The sequence below is a fragment of the Narcine bancroftii genome, chromosome 5, assembly GCF_036971445.1.
Source record: "Narcine bancroftii isolate sNarBan1 chromosome 5, sNarBan1.hap1, whole genome shotgun sequence".
NCBI classification, from domain to species: domain Eukaryota; kingdom Metazoa; phylum Chordata; class Chondrichthyes; order Torpediniformes; family Narcinidae; genus Narcine; species Narcine bancroftii.
In genome coordinates, this window is record NC_091473.1 from 111,727,764 (window position 1) to 111,752,313 (window position 24,550).

General features: G+C 39.8%; 1 protein-coding gene and 1 long non-coding RNA gene across 3 annotated transcripts; one reads left to right on the forward strand and one right to left on the reverse strand.

Annotated features, from left to right (window-relative positions):
- On the forward strand, nucleotides 1-22,530 carry LOC138763873 (uncharacterized). Its single transcript, XR_011357871.1, has 4 exons — nucleotides 1-968; nucleotides 11,754-11,913; nucleotides 19,561-19,669; nucleotides 21,726-22,530. It is a non-coding gene; the product is annotated as an uncharacterized lncRNA (long non-coding RNA).
- On the reverse strand, nucleotides 6,552-24,309 carry tmem69 (transmembrane protein 69). Of its 2 annotated transcripts, XM_069938767.1 has the most exons (4): nucleotides 23,964-24,309; nucleotides 16,529-16,671; nucleotides 11,561-11,621; nucleotides 6,552-7,915 (listed from the first exon to the last, which is right to left on the reverse strand). In XM_069938767.1, exons 2-4 carry the CDS (start codon nucleotides 16,660-16,662, stop codon nucleotides 7,199-7,201), a joined length of 912 nt encoding a protein of 303 aa, XP_069794868.1. In that variant the 5' UTR covers nucleotides 16,663-16,671; nucleotides 23,964-24,309; the 3' UTR covers nucleotides 6,552-7,198. The 2 variants fall into 2 exon arrangements, with proteins under 2 accessions (XP_069794868.1, XP_069794869.1); XM_069938768.1 differs by lacking the exon at nucleotides 16,529-16,671.
- Between the last annotated feature and the right edge of the window lie 241 nt (nucleotides 24,310-24,550).

The following is a 24,550-nucleotide window of genomic DNA, read 5'->3' on the forward strand; positions in this document are numbered from 1 at the left end:
ATGAGGTGTTGTTCCTCCAATTTACAGGTGGTCTCATTCTGGCAGTGCATGAGACCATGGACAGATATGTTGGCAAGGGAAAGGGATGGAAAATTGAAATGGGTGGCCACTGGGAGATCCAGGCTATTGCGGCAGACAGAGCCCAAGTGCTCAACAAAGCTATCTCTCAGTCTGCGTCCCCCAGGCTCTCCGTCCTAGAGGAGACCACAGCGGGAGCACCAGATGACCCACGCAGATTCACAAGTCAAATGTTGCTTCACTGGGAAGGACTGTTTGGGTCCCCGAATGGTGCTGAGGTAGGAGATGTGGGTGCAAGTGGAGCATTTCCTGCGGTCACAGTGGTAGGTGCTAAGGTGAGGAGGGACGAATGGACAAGGGTGTCACAGAGGGAGCGGTCCCTGTGGAGAGGGGACAAGAGGGGAATATTGTGTTTAGTGGTGAGATCATGTAGTAGGTGGCAGAAATGGTAGAGGAGGATGTATTCGTTTCAGAGGATGGTGAGGACAAGGGGAATCCTGTCCTTGTTGCGTGTAGGGGCAGAGGGGGCCAGGGCAGATGTGCGGGTAATGAAGGATATGCGGGTTAGTGTCGAATGTCTCAGTATTGGTCTGGATTATCTTGGGGATCTTTGCACACCAGTCACTGAAAGCATACAGAATTAAGAAGTCAAATGTTATGTTGCCTTTCATTGCAAGAGGTTTTCAGTGTATACTTATTGAAGTGTATAAAATTCTAACGGCATTGGGCAGACATTTCCTCAACGTGGAGCATGGGTTTAGGTCAAGGAGTCACTGGCACAGGATGTGGAATAATTTATATTAAGGACTGAAATGAGAAGTTCCTTCACTCACAGTGGGTAATTCTGCACAACTGAAGGCAGCTAACAGCAACACACGAGTGCTGGAGAGGAGAACTTCTTTGGGGAATGCATCTCTCAAGAGACTTTGTAGTGGAGCAGCCAAATGGAGGTAAATAAGAAATTCTGAAAGATGTTGGGCTCCAGTGCGATACACAAAAGTGCTGGACATAGAAAGAGGAGAACTTGTGCAAGGGAAGCATCCCTCAAACTTTCCAGGAGAAGGGGAGGGAAAGTATTGGCCCAAAAAGGAGGAGAGTAAGAGGGGTGAAGAAGAGGAAATGGCAGGGAACACACATTTGAGCTGGTGGTGAGTAGCTGTGACTGTCTTTTACGAAAAGAATTGCTGGTATTGGCTGCTTCTAGTGAACCAGTCAAATTTAGGGATGAACACGAAACGACATTTAAAGGAGTTCTGGGTTTTTGGTGATTTGAGGATAGTGGAGATGTAATTTAAATTTATCTGTTACATAATACCTCAAACAGTGAGAAGGGTTCTTCTGCAACAGCCCAATAAGTTCTCTCTGACATTACATTTTGCTGTGTAAAGAACACAAAATGATTGCAATGAAAGAAGATGAGGGGTATGCATTCTATCCACCTACCGAAGAAGGGCTCAGACCCAAAAATCAACTGCCTTTTACTTCCTGTGGATGGTGCATGACCTGGAGAGTTTCTCCACATTTGTGTTCTGCATTTGATCCCAGCATCTGCAAATTTTCTTGTTTATATCAGTTAACATTGAACAAGGTCGGCATGAGAACACTGTTATGAGATTCATTCAGGAAGCTGATGGCTTCAGGGAAGAAACTCGCTAAGCCTTCTACCCGATGGAAGGAAGGAGAAGGGAATTTGTCCAGGGTGTGATTGATCCTTTTTTTGATATTTTATTTTAAAAGACTCAAGCAAATATATACAAACAATATAAGACATTTTCTTATCACACAATATAATATACAAAGTCCAGTATTTTCCCCCCCTTTCCCAGATATTAAATAAACCATAAAAGGCAAGGGGAAAAAAATTAAAACTAAAAATTGCAACAGTCACTTCTTTAATAATTTATCTGTTAGGATAACAATTATATAAATATATAAGTGAGGCATATAGATCGTATCTGCACACCTCCGTGCCTCAGGTTCGGCTGCCACACTTCAATGAACGTGTTATACTTCTTTCTCAAGTTGTAAATAATCTTCTCCAGTGCATTTCCACACTCAATTAAGAGTCATACTTCCATGCAACCGCTAAATACTTCTTGGCTATCAACAAAGAGATCGTCACAAATTGAATTGGTGTTTGGATCATCTAAACCAGTGGTTTTCAAATTACCCTGCCCCGCCCCCCTAACATCATAAAGAATGCAGTCCAATCCAGGCACATCTTTGTAAATCACCTCTGCAGCCTCTTTATAGCATGCACATCCTTCCTGTAGTGAAGTGACCAGATTCACTCTTCTTGTGAACTTGTGAAACAACGTATTGGTTGATTCATAGTCAAGCATCACAATTTTTAGAAATTGAAAAGTTTTTCCCTTGTTACGCATCGGTTTAGATGTCCTGATAACCTTAAAATTTAGGATAGGGGAATATCGATACAAACCTAAACTGGGCTCCACTAAAAGTAATGGACTTGGAATGCTGAACTTTCTCTCTGAGAAATGCTGACAGTAAGCACCTCTGTTGAGTAACCGCTGTAGCGGCAGCACTGCCACAGGTGTGGGCCTGCGGGGAACAAGGGAGTGGAGACATAGCACTCCCACCACGTCCAGCTACCCAGTCAACTGCTATCGGCTCCAAACAGGCTTTGAACAGCCTGTTGAGGGAGCCGATGGGAGTTTTTATTTGAAATCCCATCTAATGGCAACGCCTATTAATCGGCAGCAGCCACGAGTGGCTTCAGACTCTGAGGAAGCGGCTGACTGGACGGGAAGACCCCTCTCCTGGTCTGAGAGGGAGAAGCAGAGGAGACGACCTGCAGGACGGGTGACTGCAGTGGGACCAGTGAAGGACCTGTGCATGTGGCAGGCTGCTGGAGACTCGAGGCGAGGAACCTGTGAGCTGCTGGAGACTGGCTCAAACTGGCTGGAAGGGTACCAGGTATCGGAACCAGGGTGCAAGGAGGTGCAGAAGGGTTCCTGACCGTATCGGAGGTTCTGATCTGGAGCTTAGGTTGCCGATGGTTTGGACTGGATTCTGTGGCTGCTGGGCTTGCAGAAGTAATGGAGGAAAAACTACGGACACTTGGTGTCTCTAGGGGGCTCTCTTGCTTCTCTCTCTCTGTCTGTTGCTGTAAAAGGTGCTTAGCCAATTCCTGCCAGTGTCAAATCTGTCTGCCTTGCAGCTGGCAAAAAGAAATTTCACGTAATGTTACGCTGTTTTATTACAATGATCATTGAATCTTGTTTATTTCTGTTCTGCCACCCATTTGGCATTTTTGCACACCTATAATTCTACAAATCAGGAAGTCGAGACAAAAATGTACATTCTACTTTTGCAGCAATATTTCTTTAGCCTTAATCACTAATTTTGAAAGAAGAAAAAATATCAATGAAATTGAACAAGTATTAAATTGTTTTTAAAACTCTAAATGTGGTAAACTGTAATAAGTTCCTAAAGTAACACTATGTGAATGGTGATGGATTACAGCAGTGTTGGAAATTTGCCTTACCTGTGAATTTGTTTCTTTTCCCCCTTTCCTATTTCAGGAGAAGTGGTTTGAGGTTTCATCTATGAAAGTGGCAAGAGCAGGTGTTTCAGTCATTGCGGTTAATGGACTTCTTTATGTAGCAGGAGGTCGGACATCAGGTCAAAATTCCTCAGCTCCAGTTACTCTAGACTCTGTGGAAGTGTATGATCCTCACACTGACACATGGATGGAAATTGGGAACATGATAACTAGCCGCTGTGATGGCGGTGTCGCTGTCCTTTGAATGTTCATTCCCATTTCTGGTTTTAACAATACAGAAGATTCATGTCACTTTAAATTGTCATCACGTCTCCAAGGAGATGAAGGAAATATTCATGAGTTTATCTTGCTACTTCTGGCTTCCAACTTTCCTCACAAGGTCATTGTCACAGAACACAAAAAGGGTTAGCTATTTGCACTTCAAGCAAGCTCTTCCATTTGAAAAGTCATGGCTGATCTATGACCACAATTCCTTCTTTCTTCCTCACCCTCTATTTCTAATGACTTCCAAAAATATTTCAATCCCTTTCTTAAATGTTATCAATGATTGAGCACGGCTCACGTAAATAACTTGAAACATTGTTCAGTGATGGAAATTATTTTTTGGTTGTTGTGTGCATGTTTTACATGAACTTTTCATGGAGCCATACAGCATAGAAACAGGCATTCCAGCTGATTGAATGTGTTAACTTGTCAACCACCCATTTTATTATTGTGACATTCATCCCTCTTTTTAATGCAGCTGAGTGAAAGTTTTTCATGTTTTCAGTGATTTAACTTAACCAGAGCCATTCTTGTACTCTCCATATTTGGAGATTATTTTGATTTTATTTTGATCACAGCATTGTGAATTTAATGGAACCATTGGTATTGACTAGCAGTATTTTCTGCTATTTTCTTCCTAACTGTATTAAATATATTTCTGTTCAAAGCAAAGCTTTTTTATTTTATTCATATCTGTAGAATTTAGAGGATATCATATAATGTTAGAGAGGATTTTATGGTTTTTCATTCCTCCTATTGTCTTCCAACCACTTACGATAATTTTGCTATTCAAATGGCCTAAGGCTCAGATTAAACTCGAAAAACAAAGCTGGATAGCCATAAACTAGTAAAATATTTTTGTGAACAAAAATTAGTTTGAGTAATAATAAGCTCTGAAATCCAAAATGCGTAACGAGCAGCAATAGGCAATGAACCAGCGTTTAATTTTAAAACACTAATTTTATTTCTAACTTTTAAGTGTAGTTAAAAGTTAAGACTATAGTTTAACACTAAATCTATCTCCAAGTGTGTGTATGTGATATACCCAAACCGTTACAGTCCAATCCAAAATCTAGAAAGTTACTCAACAGTTCGCTCTTTTAAATTCACTGTTGAAGTGTAGGCCTTTGATTTGATGCCTCGAATTAATGATGAACTGATGAGAAGACTGGAGTTGTGGCTGATCCAGACTCAAAAATTCTTATGATGCCTTTCAAGAAATGTCCATCCACATGGACTGTGGCTATAACAGCCTTTGGAGGCAAGACTTGAACTGGGCTGCTTCCATGAAGTTTCCAGGATCCTGGCACTGGTCTCTTCAAGTAACTTCACTGATAGTTACATTTAAAATGAAGCAGTCTCTCCACTTTTAGTTACAATCAAATGGACCAGTCATTCACAGAGCATGCTTTGCTCTGAATTCCACAAAAATGGCTGGGCACAAGAGCCAATTCAAATTGCTGTTTTCTCTTCATCAGTCAGCATGGTTCTCCCTTTGCCAAATCACAATGTCTTTGCAAATATATTGAATTCTGGAACAGACTGTGACAAGACTTCCCTCAGTTATTCCAATGTATCAAATTATTGCTGGGCTGTGACTTGTGCTTGTGTGAAATGTTAAATGTGACCATTCAGTCCCTCCTGTCAATACTATCCCTAGTGATAATCCCATTTTACTAAAACGGAAGCTCGTAATAAAAGCTACTGCATAAACAAACAAAGCAGACATTGAAAAATCAGATCTTAAAGAACTGTTTTGCTCAGTATTTAGGCATTGATTTGATATGGAAAAATAATAGCAATGGAAACTTCATTGATACAGTTGTCTAACAAAGCAACTGCAACAAATCACAGCCATAACATCATATTTGTTAACCCAAATGGCTTGACAATTGTCAGTCTCCTTGGAAAACCAAAATGAAGTGAAATTCCAGATTTATTTATTTATTATTTAGACATACTGCCTTCTTGAGCAAAGATTGAGGGACTCGGCAAATCAGGCAGCATTCATGGAGGAAAAAATGGACAATCACCCTTTCAGATCAGGTCTCTATTTTGAGACAAGGGGAGATAGCAAGCACAAAAAAAGGAGAAAGGTAGGGATGAAGTAATAGGATACTGGACAGATGAAGGTGGGAAAAAGGTGAGACAGGCAGGGGTGGAGAGAGGGAGGGGTGTTAGGAGTGGAAAGAGAGGATTGGAATGGGCAAGGGGAATGGGAAGATAATGACATATACAAAGAGTCAATCAGGATAAAATTGGAAAAATTCAAACCATTGGGTTGTAGGCTACCCAGTAGACTATGATGTGATGTTTCTCATTTGCATTTGGATGAGTCTGAGGATAGGTGTGTGAATGGGAAGAGGAATGAAAAAGGCTGGCTACTGCGTGTTCCAGCTAAAATACAATGACAGAATGAGAAAATTTGGGTAATCCCCACCCTGATCTAGTTCCACTGTTTCTCTGTCCTTCAAGTTCTCATTTTTACAGCCTATTCCAGAACTTGCTTTTCACTCACCTACACCTGCCCCCTCAGAAAAACTCAGGGGAATATTCTACCACCAACCATAATGGCAGATTGTGGTCTCTCCATGCTTGGCAAGTGATGATGGTTTCTGGTGATTTCCTGACAGATTGAGTCATTCTGCAAAAGGAAGAGCCTCACACCTTGGCATAAACAATAACCCTAAATTCACAGGCTTTTATCTCCCAGGCTGCTTTTAAATGATCAAAAACATTGTGCTTTATTTTTAATTTATACCTTTTAATTTTTTTTTTAATTTAAACATACAGCATGATAACAAGCCTTTCACCCCTTGAGCCCATGCCACCCAATTGACCTACAACCCCCATATATTTTTGAAGAGTGGGAGGAAATCAGAGCAGCTGGAGGAATCCATGGGGAGAAATGTACAAACACCTTAGAGACAGCACCGGATTTAAACCACAGTCGCTGATGCTGTAAAAGTATGCTCACTACTACCCTTACCATGCTGCACATGTATCTGATGTATCCTATGTACTTTTAGATCCTGATATAAAAATATTGACCAAGTGTTAATTCATTTCAATACTTTATCTGGATTATGGCCAGTAATAACACAAATGAATGACTTAAGAGAACAGAACACTTTAACATGAAGTCCTCTGTTCAAGCTAAATTGATTCTTGTTAAAATTGATTACATTGTTTATACAAGGACTCAAATTAACAAAGTAATTGTGAATGTTATTTCTATTTGCCTTTTCAAATTTTCTTATTACCTTCAACTTGATATTGGACTGAATTATATTTTTAAATCACCACATACAGGATTTCTCTACATGATCTTTAATTTAATTAACAATGTTCTCTATGTTAGACAATTTTGAGAGACAAAACTGGCTTCCATTAACATGATTTTTCATTTGAAACTAAACTTTTCTCAGGATAAGTATTTTTTATAACTATTGAAGCAACCAAAGAGAACGTTGCGGCCACAGTTAGCACTGTTCGAAGTGCTCTGAACCATTTTGGATAACCTGGGAGTAAGTTTAGGTCATAATGTAAAGCGACACCAAGACCCATGACAATCATTATTGTTGCCTCGGTGAGATTATCATGAAAGAGTAGGGCTATCCAGGCAAATAAGGAAGGAACCACACTATTTCCCAGATTCAGCCAATCAGGTTTTGCAGGGCTATTTTCTGGAATTGAAAATCCCCACCGAATCCCTCCAAGGAAAGAGAGTATTGCTGCTCCATATGCTATTTGGGCAAAAACTAGTTCAGGGAAATATGTTTTTGTAATGACCATGAAAAGAGGAGCTGAGACAAAAGGAATTAATCCACCATAACAAAGATAGAGGGCAGGTTTGGGACTGTTTTTCAGTTCTTTAAAGTCATATCTTAACAAGTCTAATTCATATTTCTCTGGTTCCTCTACTTTCTTCATCTTGGCTGCTCGAGAGGATGCATAAAAGGAGCTGATCTGAATCCGGAAAGGTGAGGAGCTTTGCAAATACTTCATGTTTTGGTGCAAGGCAATTCTTCGCATACAAGGAATCACTAAATTATGGGTAGTGATTTTTCTTGATTCATTTGGAAGCAGTAATGACAATCTTTCAATCTGGAATATGAAGAAAAAAGAATATTTAGGAACATGTGGTCTATTTAGCCTCAGAGTTTGTATGGATATAGCATACTTAAAATCTTGAACTTAAAATTCATAGTATATTGTCTATCTAATTTTTTTTAAAATCCCACTCTTCCTCAAACTAGCTTTGTAAAATTACCAGTTTTCTGAGTGAGAAATTGAAGAGCTTAACAGAATTTTTTAAAGAATCAGTTTCAAATGTGGAATTGTGTAATAATATTTTTAGGGACAACTGCAATATGATTCAAGTTCAACAGATTGAACTAACAGACTTAATGACTTTGTTTTGATGGATTCAAATCAAAGGACATCATCCAGAAATTACCAGTGTTGTTTCCTTGCCCATCAAAGTTGTAACATTGAATTTTTGCATGCAGTTGGCTATTTTAACTTGCAAAAGTGGAACAGCTATTTCTTTCAAACCAACAATGAACAATTTATTTCTAATGATTCCAGCTAACTCATCCAAATCAAATAGCAAACAAATCAACTGCTCCCGTGGAATGTGATTCTGAAGTAAGAAAGCTGGTGTGCTTATACGCAGGATTTGTTCAGCTTTTCCAACAATCCCATTCTCCTATATTCACATATGTTAGACTTTAGGTGCATGGATGCAACACCACTATTTCACTCAATGGCTTTACTTCACATATGAACAAATACCACAGTCCAAACAAAAATAATTGCTAATTCATATTCAAAACACATACATTTAATTCTCAGTGGAACAGCCCTCAGAAGAAGCTTCATTCCCTTGCATCTCTAACTTAATCAATTCTGAGCAAAGCCTATTGCTCAACTCTTCTGCCATCTCCACCTCCGTGCCCATTTCTTTCAACCAAGAGGGTTCATCCATGGCTATCTCCACAATTGCCAAACTTTTCATCTGGCCTGTTAACCCAACAATATTGATTCAATTTTCCACTCCTCTTCCCCTAACCTTGGACTTCAGATTTGCAGCACCTGCTTACCAAGGACCACCCTAATATTGTCATCAAATACACAAGTGAGAATAACACTGTTGTGGCTTAATGAACAGAAAGGTCAAACTAGCTCTCAGACTTCCTCTTACCTCCCTCTGGACCATGACTTCACCATCGAGCACTGTCTTCCAGTCAACAACAGGCCTTATTAGTTCAGATCTTCCTCAGTATTAACCCATTTTGTCCCCCCATATCCCAAAATGTCTGCTATTTTCTGTCCAAAGTCTACAGCAGTGTTGTTTCGACAGACATATTGTTTCAGTCTGCTTTCGACTTTTAATTAAACATTTATTTTGACCTGGACTCTATCATTGCCAAATCCATCCACAGTTGCATCCATGACACTATTTTGAGAAGCACAATTTTCCTAATCTCTGCTTTATCTCTGCCATGTATATACCGGTATTGACTATTTCTCAAAGCCTCCGTCCCACGCCAGAATAGTATCACAAAAATCTCCTTCTTTCCTGTGCAGACGTCTACCAATCTAAACTTGTTTATGTACCAAGCAACTTTTTCTTCATTCATTTTCTTCACATCAATAGGATGACTTTGGGAACTTACTCAAGATCTACCTGCCTTTTTGTGGGAAACATGGAACAGTTTTTGTTTCACTCCTATTCACTACCATTTCCCTCAGCTAATTTTTTGATGACTACATTGTACAGAACTGAAACATTTCTGCTGCCAAATTTGATTCTGCCTTCACCCTCACATGGTCAATCTTCCGTTCCCTTCCTGCATCCATTACAAGCTCAAGGACTCCCAGTTATCTTGAATTTACTTCCTTCTGCCTGGCCTCCTGAAAGGACTTCATTCCATTCTTCTGGTTCTCTGCCTCCAAGGGAGTTGCCTCCAAAATGTCTTCTCTCTTCCTTAACCCAATGACTATCCATTGACCACAATTGACAGTGCCTTTGATTACATCTTACTATTTCCCACACTGCTGCTTTCTCCTCCCATAGAGAGCAAGGATGGAGATCTTCAGTCCCAACAGATTCTACATTCGGTGTCTGATTTTTCATAATTTCTGCCATATCCAATTAGATTCCATCTTAACTGATGGATCCACAACAGAACCAATCTCAGTGTGGACAATGTCAAACAAGGCTGTGTTATCACCCTAACTATTTTTAAAATCTTTCTCACTGCTGTACTGCACCTCATCTACAACAAGCTTCCCAACAGAGTGAAATTAATGGGGTTTTTCATCGACATCATCTCAACTGCAAAAGTAATCTTCATGACTTGAGCTACAACAGGTAAACAATGCTTGCTTCTGACAACATTGATGAGGACAGATTTTTGTCAAGATTCTGCTTGGTAGGCTTGTCCAGAAGGTCAGGTTGTCTGGGATGCAAGGTGAGCAGGCCAAATGGATGCAGAATTGTCTTAGTGGGAGAAAAAAGGTGGTAGTATAGGATTGTTATGCCTCTGACCTATGGTGTGCAGAGGGTATTGGTGCTGGATCCACTGTTGTTTGTCATCTGTATCAACAATTTGGATGAAAATGCAGTTAGCATGGTTAGTAAATTTGCAGATGACATGAAAATTGGTGATACAGTAGACAGTTAAGAACTATCCAAGATGACACAGAATCTTGATGAATTGGGAAAGTGGATCAAGGATCCACAGATAGAATTTAATTTGGACAAGTTGATCAGCTAAACCAGGGCAGGATCCACAGCAGCCATGGGGGTCATATGCCCTCCCCCCCCACCCACCCCCCCCCCACCCCCACGGTGAGCTACAGCTTATTTAAGATGAGCCATGGGCTGAAATCATAAAATATTATTTATGTTTTTATATAGAAGGTAAGAGACAAGTACAGAAGAAACCAACTGAAACTTGACTGTTTCAGATGGAAGGGGGCCCATAAACATTGAATAGAGTCCTAAAGAGGGCATAGCCAAAGGAAAAGTTGAGAATGGATGATCTACAAAGTGAATTGTTGGGCACTGGAGGTGTTGCAGAACACAGACTGGTGCTTAGTTCCATGAAAGTGGCAATGCATGTCATCAGGATGGTGAGGCAACATTTGGGATCAATCAAGGGATTGAGGAAGGATTTCATATTACAACTGTCCAAGATAATGGTGAGACCTGCACTCAGAGCACTGAGCCTATTTCCAGTCAATAGCTAGAGGAAATATACCATTAAGTTCAAAAGGATGCAGAACAAATTAATGAGAATGTTACAGAGACAGATCGGCTTGAATTATAAGGAGAGTCTGAATGGCCTGGAACTTTTCTCCCTGGAGCGTACAACACTAAGAGGGGATCTTACAGACAGATTGTCAGAACCTTTTTCCTGGGGCAGATTAAAGGTGAGACGGGGAAGATTTAAAAGAGCCTGAGGACATATTCTTCACAGAGGATGTTGGGTAGATGGAATGAGCTGCCAGAAGAAGTGGTAGAGGTGTGTATGTCTGTGATGTTCAGAAGACATTTAGAGAGGTATATGGATTGGAAAGGTTTAGAAGGATATGGGCCAAATGCAGGCAAATGAGACGAGCTTGGTCAGCATGGACAAATTAGGTTGAAGTTTCTGCTTCCATGCTGCAGAATATGAATCCTCTAAAATTCAGTCTGTTCAATGCTGTCAATTGCATTCTTGAAACGTATTTAACACTTACTCTCTTATTTGTTTGAAAGCATGTCCGCATCAAAGGAGCAAACATGTTAAGTCCTGGACACCTGCAAAAGACCAGTGTAATGGATAAATATTGGGGGGAATTTGGTAAAATTAGAGTAGGTAACATATATACACACATTTTAAAACAGATCTTATTTGAAATACTGAAGAATTCATATTTATTAACATTGCAGGATCGATGGAGACTTATGCACATTTCACAAGTAGGTGCTATTGAAATGGTGTCATGAAATGAATAAACCATTGATTGGAATTGGAGACAGGCTGGATGGTTGGATAACTACATGGCTTTTGACCTTCTCTCTGCAAACCCTACAAGAACCTTCCTGAACGGTAAACATTTACCTTTCAAGCACCAAAACCTGGTGAACTTTATACATGTTAAATTCTGTGCACAGTATAAGAATTGCTGCATCCAGAGAACTTGGAAGAAGGAGAAGTAAGATTGAACTGTGAACCAAAGAACTTTTCTTAAATTTACACACACATTACATACATGTGTGCTTAAAATTAGAAGGGGGTTAATTTGGGTTAGTTAAGTACAGAGATAAGTTAAAGTTTGATTCTGTTTTCCTGTTTAAAGGTAATTAAAAACAACTTTTGTTTAAGTAACTACTTGTCTTGGTGAATGTCTAATGCTGCTGGGTTTTAGGGTCCTTTGGGCTCGTAACACCAGAAAAGTCATAATGCATCTCTGGAATCAAATATCTTTATCCTTAAGTTAGAAAAAAGATTTTTAGATTGGGTAATTTCATTAATTATTAATAATAAGAATTATCAAGTGCCTCCTGTGCCTCTAAATACTTTGATTTTGAACTTTTATTCCCATCCCCGATTATTAAAAGGTGATACTGTGTAGCTGTATAATTCTCAAAATTATAATTAGCTTCCCTTGGCCAATTTGTCTTGTGTTCATATTTTGTATGTACTTCTGCTGTATTTATTGCTTTTTTTTTCTAATTCTCATTTTCCACTTTAAAACTGTACTTTGGATATGGAATTCCTCTTTTATATTGAACTCACCAGGAGGGAAAATCACCAAGAATGATTGAAACAATATTACAAATATACCTGAAAGCACTTGCTCAAGAAAATATAACAGATCCTTCCTTCCCACTTCATAGAAAAGCACAGGCCCTTTGGCTCATGATGTTGAGCTGACCCTTATAGACTTGCTCAACAATCTAAATCTTTCCTACCTCATACCCATAACCCTAGATTTTTCCTGCATCCATTTGCCTGTTCAAGAGTCTTTTAAATATCCCTATTGTTTCAGGCTTCACCACCACCCCTGGCAATGCATTCCAGACACCTGCCTTCTGTGCTTTTTTTAAGACTTACCTCTGACATCTCCCTTAATCTTTCCTCCCCTCACCTGATACAGATTTCCTCTGGTATTTGTTACCCTGGGAAAAAGGTGCTAGCTGTCCACCTCTCATTCTTATAGACCTCTATTAAGTTATCTCTCATATTTCTTCACTCCAAAGAGAAAAGCCCTAGCTCTGTTAACTCTTCCTATGAAGACCCTTTCTCCAATCCAGGTAATATTCAGGTTAATCTCTGCACCCTCTCTAAAGCTTCCACATCCTTCCGGTAATGAGGCAACAAGAACTGAACACAATATTCCTCTATCTTCTTCCCTCTAACTCTCCACCCCCTTCCCTCTCCATTCACAAAGCCATTCCACCTCTTCTTGTTTGCTGGTGTGCCCTCCCTCCTTTGTCCACCTGTTACCTCCTGCCTGTGGGACTGTGGTCCTCCTCCTCCAACCATTTTGTTCGGGCACCTGCCAACATTTTATCCCAAAATGTTGGCAATCTATCTTTATCTTTGTTATATAAAGTACACAGTTTGACCTACTGTGTTCCTCCAGAACTGTGTTTTTATAGCCAAAGTTCCTTGGATCCCATGCGTCATGAGTTTCTGACTAAGTCTACCATGGGGGATCTTGTCCAATCCCTTACTAAAATCCATATACACTACATCTACCACCCTATCTCATTAATTTATTTTGTTACTTCCTCAAAAAATTCAATTAGGCTCATGAGGCACGACCTTCCTCTCACAAAGACAAGCTGACTATTCCTTAGCAGACTATATTTCTCTAAATGCCCGTAAATCCTGTCGTGAAGAAATGTCCCCAATAGTTGGCACACTACTGACACAAAACTCACTGGTCTGTAATTCTCTGGATTCTCCTAATACCTTTTTTAAAACAAGGGGACTACATCTGCCATTCTCCAATCTTCCAGTATCACTCCAGGGGCCAGGGAGGATGTAAAGATCATTACCAATGCCCCAGCAATCTCTTTCCTCGCTTCCTGTAGTAATCTGGGGTGTATATTGTTTGGTTGTAGGGACTGATTCATTCTAATGCTTCTACTAAGATCCTGCAAATCCTCTTTCTTAACTTCAACTTGCTTCAACAAATAAGCTTGTTCTATACAGGCCTCACATTGTCCAAGTACCCTCTGCCTGGTGAACACAAAAGCAAAATTTTCATTTAGGATTTCCTCTGCCTCCAGGTACACATTTCCTCTTTTTCCTTAAGCAGCCCTACCTTCACTCTCATCATCCTTCTGTACTTTATACGTATGCATAGGATCCCTTTGAGTTTTACTTAATCTTACTTGTAAAGATCTTCTCGTGCCCCCTTCAAGCTCTCCCAAGTCCTTTCTTCACTTCCTTCCTGGCTACCATTTAATTCTCTTAATCTCTTCCAGTCTTTTGCTTCCTAATCCTTGTGTATGCATCCATCTTCCGCTTAACTGTCTCACCTCTTTCATCAACCACGGTTCCCTTATCTGACCATCTTTTCCCGTTTCATGGGACAAACCTATCCAGTATCCTATGCAAGTGGTGCCCAATTATCCTCCACATTACTTCTGTGCTTTTCCCTGAGAACATCTGTTCCCAATTTACTTTCCCCAGTTCCTGCCTAATCACATTGTAATTATCCCTTCCCCAATTAAACACTTTACCATTTTGTCTACTCCTATCTTTGTCCATAGTTATTCTTGTCCATCAGCTCAGAAGTGAAGTGGGGAGAAGAGGAGAGCTAAAGTGATTGGTGATTCAATAGACAAATAGATAGGAGGTTCTGTTAACAAGATCTGAGACTCCTGGATGGTATGTTGTCTCCCAGATCCAGGGTCAGGGATGTCTCTGATCAAGTCCACATCATTCTCAACCAGGAGGGAGAGCAACCAGATGTCATGGTCCATGTTGGCACCAATGATATAGATAAGAGTAGAGGTGAGGTCCTGAAAAAGGAATATTGGGAGTAGGAAGGAGCTGAGAAGCAGGGTCTCGAGTGGTAATCTTAGGATTGATGTGCGCCACGTGCCAGTGAGACTAAGAATAGACAGTTGTGGCAGATAAATATGTGGCTGAGGAGCTGGTGCAGAGAGCAGGGGTTCAGATTTATAGATCATTCAGATCACATGACCTGTACAAAATGGATAGGCTGCACCTGAACTGAAGGGGGCACAATATCCTTGCCAATAGGTTTGCGAGAACTGTTGGAGTTTAAACTACTTTGGCAGGGGGGTGGGAACCAGAATACAAGTGTAGAAAATAAAGCAGAAGGTGGAAAGGATGATGCAATGTCCTTCCTCACAAAACCGATGTTGAGATTTTGTGAGGAAGGACTGGCAGGGGAGGAAGCATAAATGAAGTCAGAGGGTTTGAAATGTGTCTATTTTAATGCAAATTATTAATTACGAATAAAGGAAATTAATTATAATGTTGTGACCATTACACAGACATGCTGATGCAAGGACAGGATTGGCTGATGCAGGTTTTGTTGATTTTAAAAAGGATAGGATGGGGAGGAGTTGCATTATTGGTCAGCGAAAGTATCACAGCTGCAGAAAGGGAGGATGCTGTGAAGGGACTGTCTACTGAGTCGCAATCACTGCACTGGTAGTAGTCTATTGGCCCCCAAATAGCCCTTGAGACACTGAAGAACAGATTAGTTGACAGATTTTGGAATGGAGCAGAAATAATAGGTTTGTTGCAGTGGTGACTTCAACTTTTCAAATATGGACTGGCACCTGATCGTAAGAGGGATAGATGCGGCAAATTTGCCAAGTGTCCAAGAAGGATTCTGAGGAAGTAACAAAAGAAATTGATGAAAATAAGGTGGTAGATTTGGTGTTTATGGATTTAGTAAGGCACTTGACGTGGAGATATGTTAAGAAAGTCATGGGGCTCATTGGCTGTGTGGATACAGAAATGGCTTGCCTGCAGAAAGCAGAGGGGAGTAATGGACAGAAAGTATTCTGCCTGGAGGTTAGTGACTGGTGTACTACTCCAAGAATCATTCTGGGACCTCTGCTCTTTGTGATTTTTATAAATAATCTGGATGAAGAAGTAGAGGGAGGGATCAGATGATACAAAGGTTGGAGATGTTGTGGATAGTGTTGAAAGCTGTCATAGGTTACTACAGGTTATAGATAGGATGCAAAGTTGGGCAGAAAAGTGGCAGATGGGGTTCGATCTGGATAAGTGTGTTATGATGCAATTTGGTTGGTCAAACTTGAGGCAGAGGACATGCTTAATCATAGGATACTTAACAATAGGGAAGAACAGAGGGACCTTGGTATCCAAATCCGTAGATCTCTTAAGGTCACCGCATTGATTGATAGGTTAGTTAAGAAGGCCTAGGTTTCTATAATTGGGGGATTGAGTTCAGGAGTCGAGATCTAATGTTGCAGCTCTACAAATCTCTGGTGTGCGGGGGGCATGCCAGGTGATGGCACAGGGTTAGACTGCAAATCCCTACTCTCCTCGAAAAAGTTGAAAAAAGGGTTTTAAAAAAAGTTGAAGAAAGGAAAAAGTGTCAGAAGACTTGGAAAGTAATTTAAAATGGCACCAAAGCAAGAAAAAAAAAGCAGCTGTAACTATGCAAGAAGCTAAATAAGAAAAAAGAACAAGATAGGCCTACCTTGAAGAAGATTCCTGGAACTGCCAGAAGGTAATGACCCATTGAGACATCAGGAGCTGGGGAGCCCTTGGACATTGCTGTACAAGGTCTCCCCAACAATGGCCGCCTGCTACGGGTGAAGTGACTCTGCGCATGCACGACTCCTCCAGTGAACAAGAAGAGGAGCAAGAAGAACAAGAAATATGTTTAGAGCAAGGAACTATGGCCAAAAAGGTGGGGAAAATGAAAGAACCTTGTTCATTCACAACTGAAATGAAAAACTATATGGAGAATTTTCAGCAATCATTGATGTTATTAATGGATGAAGTTAAAAAAAATGTAGAGAGAGTATAGTTGAAAATAAGAATTTTACAAAGAAGGTGGAAAAAATGATTCAGCAAGTAGATAAAAAAAATTAAAGTTGTGGAAGGAAAAAATAAAGGGAATGAATTTGAGATTCAGAATATTAAGAAGATGAAGAAAATGCAAGCTGAAGCAGTTGCAGCAAAAGATCAGTTAAAATTTATATTCTAGAAAATTTTAGCAGAAGAAATTACAAAGATCATTAGACTTAAAGAAGGTGATGAAGGTCAAAATATTAAGAAGTTTTTACAACATTGGATTCTGCAATCTTTAGGGGTGACCGAATTTCAAAGGGACATTGAGATTAAGCGAGCCAATCGAGTCTTACAGCCGAAGCCACAAACAGATCAGAGACCATGTCCAATACTGGTTAAATTTTTGCATTATGAAGTGAGAGAGTAGATTCTGGAACTGGTGGCTAAACAAGCGAAAATAAGGCAGTCACCACTAATTTATAATGGAAATAAAATTTTATTTTACCCTGATAATATGTTTTGATTTATTGAAAAAGAGAAAAGAATTCAATGCAGTTAAAAATGTATGAGGGAAGAAAGGTTATGCCTTTGTCTTCAGGTATCCAGCAGTTTTGAAGGTTTTTGTTCCAGATGGGAAAACAGTGTTTTTTTTAAATGGAGCTTAATGAAGCAAAGGTGTTTGTAGATTCATTGCCTGAAAAAGAGAGACAAGTAGTGGGAGACACTTGAATGAAATACATCACTGAATAGTTTCAGTTGCTATTACAGTAAAAAAATTTGAGAGATTAATGGGGAGGAGGGTTTTAACCTGTAAGAGATCTATATATATTTCTTCTTTTTTTTCTTTGGCTTGGCTTCGCGGACGAAGATTTATGGAGGGGGTAAAAAGTCCACGTCAGCAGCAGGCTCGTTTGTGGCTGACAAGTCCGATGCGGGACAGGCAGACACGATTGCAGCGGTTGCAGGGGAAAATTGGTTGGTTGGGGTTGGGTATTGGGTTTTTCCTCCTTTGCCTTTTGTCAATGAGGTGGGCTCTGCGGTCTTCTTCAAAGGAGGTTGCTGCCCGCCAAACTGTGAGGCGGCAAGATGCACGGTTTGAGGCGTTATCAGCCCACTGGCGGTGGTCAATGTGGCAGGCACCAAGAGATTTCTTTAGGCAGTCCTTGTACCTTTTCTTTGGTGCACCTCTGTCACGGTGGCCAGTGGAGAGCTCGCCATATAACACGATCTTGGGAAGGCGATGGTCCTCCATTCTGGAGACGTGACCCATCCAGCGCAGCTGGATCTTCAGCAGCGTGGACTCGATGCTGTCGACCTCTGCCATCTCGAGTACTTCGACGTTAGGGATGTAAGCGCTCCAATGGATGTTGAGGATGGAGCGGAGACAACGCTGGTGGAAGCGTTCTAGGAGCCGTAGGTGGTGCCGGTAGAGGACCCATGATTCGGAGCCGAACAGGAGTGTGGGTATGACAACGGCTCTGTATACGCTTATCTTTGTGAGGTTTTTCAGTTGGTTGTTTTTCCAGACTCTTTTGTGTAGTCTTCCAAAGGCGCTATTTGCCTTGGCGAGTCTGTTGTCTATCTCATTGTCGATCCTTGCATCTGATGAAATGGTGCAGCCGAGATAGGTAAACTGGTTGACCGTTTTGAGTTTTGTGTGCCCGATGGAGATGTGGGGGGGCTGGTAATCATGGTGGGAGATCCATAAATGGCTAAGAATGTATAGACATAATACAACAGGAGACAGTACTGCATTTTGAGTGAGTTAGTTGGAAGTATGGAGCTAACTGCTATGGAATCATGAGTGCTCAATCAAATTGATCAGGGTTTTAAAGACGTTATACTGATATTGTGTGCCTTTTGGGGGAGAGGGGGTTTGGTCTTTTTCTTGTTTCCTTTATTTTTCTTGTATACCTAAATTAATCAAGAGCATTATGAAATATGTTGTTAATGTTATGAGAGTGAGTGGGGTGGGAGTGGAAGGGTGGATGGGTGATAAATTTAATAAAGGTAACAGATGGCAGGAAAATGGAATTTTATTAGTATTAATATTAATGGGATACAGAATCAAATAAAATGGAAAAAATTATTAATATATATATAAAAAAAGCAAAAGTAGATATTGCTTTTTTAACAAGAAACATATTTGGTGGAGAGTATGAAAAATTGAAAGAAGACTGGGTTGGAATGGCATTGGCATCTTCGTTTAATTCAAAAGCTAGAGGCAAAGCAACATTAAATAAAAATTTACCAGTAAAAATATTAGATACGACTATAGATACAACGGGAAGGTATGTAATGGTCAATAGTCAGATTTATTCAGAACAATGGACTTTAATGAATGTATATGTGCCTAATGTAGGTTATGGAAAATTTATAAGATACATTTATGCAATTATCAAATGCCAAAGGGAATTTTTTTTTAGGAGACTTTAATTTCACCCTTGGCCCAAAATTGAATAGGTCAAGTGATAAAGTGATGAAATGTAAAGTAGCCAAAACTGCAATGGGTTTAAAAAAAGATATGGGATTAGTGAATATTTGAAAAATAATTCATCCAAATGAAAGGAATTATTCCTTTTTTTTGACATAAAACATATTTACAAATAGATATGTTTATAGCTTCTGCACAGCTTCAATTTAGAGTACAAAAGATTGAATATCTAGTGCCAGTTCTATCTGATCATTCACCTTTAATTCTTTCAATTTCATTAGAGGAAGAACAAAAGATTTAATACAACACTATTGAAGAAGAAAGATTTTTGTGACGTTATGAGACAGCAGTTAAAAATTTTTCTTGAAACTAATGGCAATTCATTAACAAGTAAGTTTGTAATATGGGACACTATGATGGCATATTTAAGAGGTCAAATAATAAGTTCTACTTCTAAAATAAAGAACAAATGAAAGAAGTAGTCCAGTTAGAAAGAGAAATATTGAAATTAGAGGAATGACGTGTGCAAAAAGAATGACAAGAAAAAAGGATTAATGGAATCAAAATAAATTGAGATTTAATATGATACAAACTTCAAGGGTAGGAAGGGATATTATGAGGACTCGACAGAAGTACTATGAATTAGGCAAGAGTGCTCAAAGATGGTCATTAAAAGCTGAGCAAGATTTCTCAAACAATAATTGCAATGAAGAAACTAGTCAAATCACATAAAATGCAGAAAATAAATGATAATTTTAAGAATTTTTATGCAAAATTATATTAATCAGAATCTTTGAAAGATGAAAATAAAATCGAGGAATTGCCTATGTTAAAAACAGATGAAAAATCTGAGTTATATAATTCATTTTCTGAGATAGAAGTTTATGAGACTTTGATGACACTACAGAACAATAAAGCTCCAGGAGAAGATGGTTTCCCATTGGAATTTTATGAAGAATTTAAGGAATTATTAATTCCTGTATTAATTAGTGTATTAGATCAAATGAAAGAAGTACATGACTTGCCAGAATCTTTTAAAACAGATTAATAAGTAATTCCAAAAAAAGGAAAAGATCATTCACAACCTTCTTCTTATCGACCTATCTCTTTGTTGAACACAGTCTATAAAATTGTTTCTAAATTATTAGCAAATCAATTAGCTAAATATTTACTAAAATTAATAAATATGGATCAACTGGTTTTATTAAAAATAGACGAGCAGCAGAAGCGGTTGCATTAGATGCAGAAAAAGCATTTGATAGATTGGAATGGGACTTTTTATTTATAGTATTAAATATATTTGGGATTCCAAAAGCTTTTATGAATTGGATAAAAGTGTTATATAATTAACCAAAAGCTAAAATGGTTACAAATAGACAAGTATCAAAATCTTTTTTTAATAGAAAGATCATCTGGAAAAGGATGTCCATTATCACAATTTTTGTTTGCATTGGCAATCGAACCTTTGGCAAAAATAATTAGAAGAGATAAAGAAATTAAAGGTTTTGAGATAGATAATAAAGAACATGAAATTAGTTTGTACACGGATAATGTTATAGTATATTTAACAAGACCAAAAATATCATTGAATAAATTAAATGAAAGATTAGCAGATATGGATTAGTATTTGGTTATAAAGTTAATGTTGATAAAAGCAAAGTGTTGCCTATGGATTATACGCAATGCAAAAAAATGACGGTTTTAGTGGCAAAAAGAAGCAATTAAATATTCAGGAATAAAAACTGATAGAAATTTAAATATATTATTCAAGTTATTTACTGCTATTAAAAAAGATTTAAAGAGATGGAAAGATTTACTAATAACATTAATAGGACAGGTAATTGTATTAAGATTAATGTTTTTTCCAAGAATACAATATTTGTTTTAATCATTACACATTTCTGTACCGGAAAAAATTTTCTGGAGTTTGAATAAAAATATATGAGAATTTATCTAGAAAGGTAAAATGCTAAGAATTGCTTTGGAAAAACTAACTTGGAAATTTGAACAAGGAGGACAAAGATTACCAAATTTCAAAAATTTTTATAAAGCAGTTCAATTACGATTTTGTCCTCCTGTTATCAAATTGGTGAAAAAACAGTTTGGGTTCAGATTGAAATGAATAAAATTGGAGAAATTATACCAGAACAATTTTTGTATAAGTGGAATAGTGATTTGTTGAAAAGGAAAATAGAAGTTCAGACTTTAATGCATTTATTGAAGATATGGAACAGGGTCCATGTGGAGAGAGGAATTAAAAATGATCAAATACCCAAAATGATGTTATGACAAAATCAGCTTCTTCCTTTTACTTTGAATAATTCTTTATTTGATAATTGATACAGTAAAAGTATACAGAGGATAAAAGATTTTTTTAAACTTTTGAACAATTAAATGAGAAATATGACATACAAAATAATACAATTTTTGCATTTTATTAATTTAGATCATATTTAAAAGAGAAATTGGGTGCAAATTTGAGACTTTCGGAACAAAGTCAATTTGAATATTTAATTAAAGGTACATTAAGAAATTTATTACTAATATTTATATAAAATTGAAAGATACTATGGGGAAAAGGACATATATAAATCAAAACAACAAAGGGAAAAAGATTGAAAAATACAAATTCAAGAGGAAACATGGCCCAGATTGTGTTGAGAGAGTGTGACAAATACAATTAATGTTAGCTATCAAATGATTCAATATAATTTTCTACATCAATTATATTACACTTCAGATAAATTCAATGGACTTAATTCCAATTATTCTGATAAGTGTTTCCAATGTAATAAGGAAATAGGGACTTTTTTACATTCTGTTTCGTCCTGTGTAAAAGTGGAAGGGTTCTGGAAGAATTTGAGTACATTACTAGGACAAATATGAAGATAAAGATACAAAAACATCTGAGAATATTTCTACTTGGAAATGGATATGAAGCAGATACAAAACTGAAGTTGGATAAACAGCAAAAAAATGTATAGCAATAACGTGGAAAACGGAGAATTTTGTAACAATACTGGAATACTGAAATACAAAATTGTATACCATTAGAAAAAAATACTTACACTTTAAGGAATCAGATTGGGAGTTTTTATAAGATTTGGGAATCGTAATGGATTTCGTGAATAAAAGTCCACCTTACCCACCCCTCTCAGCTAATGATTAATAAAAGATAGTTAGTAAATATTAATTATTACAATAATGAATAAAGTATAGATTTAAGTGTTTTTCTTTCTTTTCTTTTTTCTTTCTTGGGGGAAGGGGAGGGAGGTTCGGGAGAAAATAGAAAAATTTATTGTTTCATTTTGTATTATGTTGTAATAAGTTATTATTTTCATTGAGTTTGTATTGATGCAAATGATAACAAAAAAAAATCTCTGCTGTGACCACACTGAGAATATTGTGTTCAGTTCTGGTCACCTCATGACAGGAAAGATGTGGAAGCTATGGAGAGGGTGTAGCGGAGATTTACTAGGATAATGCCTGGTTAGGAAACTATGAGGCAAGGTGAGCAGAGCTAGGGCTTTTGGAGTGAAGAAGGATAAATGGTGATTTAATAGAAGTCTTTAAGATTATGAGAAGCATAGATAAGAATAGCCACCACCTTTTTCCCAGGGTGGGAGTAGCAAATACCAAGTGAAGGAAGCAGAGTTTTTACCCAGAGTTTTGGGTGCCTGGAATGCATTGCTTGGGGTGGTGGTGGAGGCTGGATAAAGAGAGGCACGTGGATGAAAGAAAAATAGAGGGTTATGACATAGGGAGGGGTTTTTATTTGGTAGGTATATATGGGTCTGTACTGCGATGTAATGTTATTTTATGTTCTATGCTGCAGGTCAAGGTGTTGCGGTCACTTCCCCCGAGAGGTCTGGTGTCATCTGATGCCAGTGACAAATCTCTCCGCCCGACCATAAACTCTCCCAAGCCAGGGACCGTGTTCATCCCATGAGAATGGGTCTTCCCTCTCTGGTCATAACCCTGGAACGACACTGTTGCCCGGGTCACCCAGAGGGGGGCTGGTGGGTGGGGGGGGGCTGGTGGGTGGGGGGGCTGGTGGGTGGGGGGGGCTGGTGGGTGGGGGGGGCTGGTGGGTGGGGGGGGCTGGTGGGTGGGGGGGGCTGGTGGGTGGGGGGGGCTGGTGGGTGGGGGGGGCTGGTGGGTGGGGGGGGCTGGTGGGTGGGGGGGGCTGGTGGGTGGGGGGGGCTGGTGGGTGGGGGGGGCTGGTGGGTGGGGGGGGCTGGTGGGTGGGGGGGGCTGGTGGGTGGGGGGGGCTGGTGGGTGGGGGGGGCTGGTGGGTGGGGGGGGCTGGTGGGTGGGGGGGGCTGGTGGGTGGGGGGGGCTGGTGGGTGGGGGGGGCTGGTGGGTGGGGGGGGCTGGTGGGTGGGGGGGGCTGGTGGGTGGGGGGGGCTGGTGGGTGGGGGGGGCTGGTGGGTGGGGGGGGCTGGTGGGTGGGGGGGGCTGGTGGGTGGGGGGGGCTGGTGGGTGGGGGGGGCTGGTGGGTGGGGGGGGCTGGTGGGTGGGGGGGGCTGGTGGGTGGGGGGGGCTGGTGGGTGGGGGGGGCTGGTGGGTGGGGGGGGCTGGTGGGTGGGGGGGGCTGGTGGGTGGAATGATCCGCCCCGAGTGATTCCTCATCGGCCATGAACTGTGCCCAACAGGGAACGAAGTTCAAGGAATAAGGCCTTACCTTCGCCGACTGGGACAAGTAACTCGGGCCCACGCTGGAGTCGGAGCCACCTACTCTGCAGCCGATGTCTCGATCTTTCCCGTCCGGGTCCGCGCATCAGGGCCGATCGTTTGGTTCCGGACTGTGCAGGGTCCGACACTGAGCTGGTCGAGTGGAATGACTGGGAATTTCCTCCCGAAAGAGCACCATTGTTTGTAAAAATGCTGACGATTTGAGTTTGCGTTTATAAAGGAAACATCTGGCAATGAAACGCAAGTTCAATCGGTCTCTCCTTGAGATAGTTATTGATTTCCGGGACAGAATTCTCGATCCGCTGGGAAACTGCAACCACTCTCCCCTTGGACCCCATCTGAGACAAGGGCGACAGAGAGCAATCATCTCAGGTCACTGACATGGGTTCACCAGATTGGTCAAATTGAAATAAATGTAGGACACCCTGTTCAAATTTAAATTCAAACCACCTTTATTTGTGGTTCAGACCATGCTCGCACGGTAAAGACAAGATAGTGTTTCTTCAGGACCACGGGGCATATATTCATAAGTATGTTAGAACAGAAGTTGAACACATTGAAATATTAAGACGCATA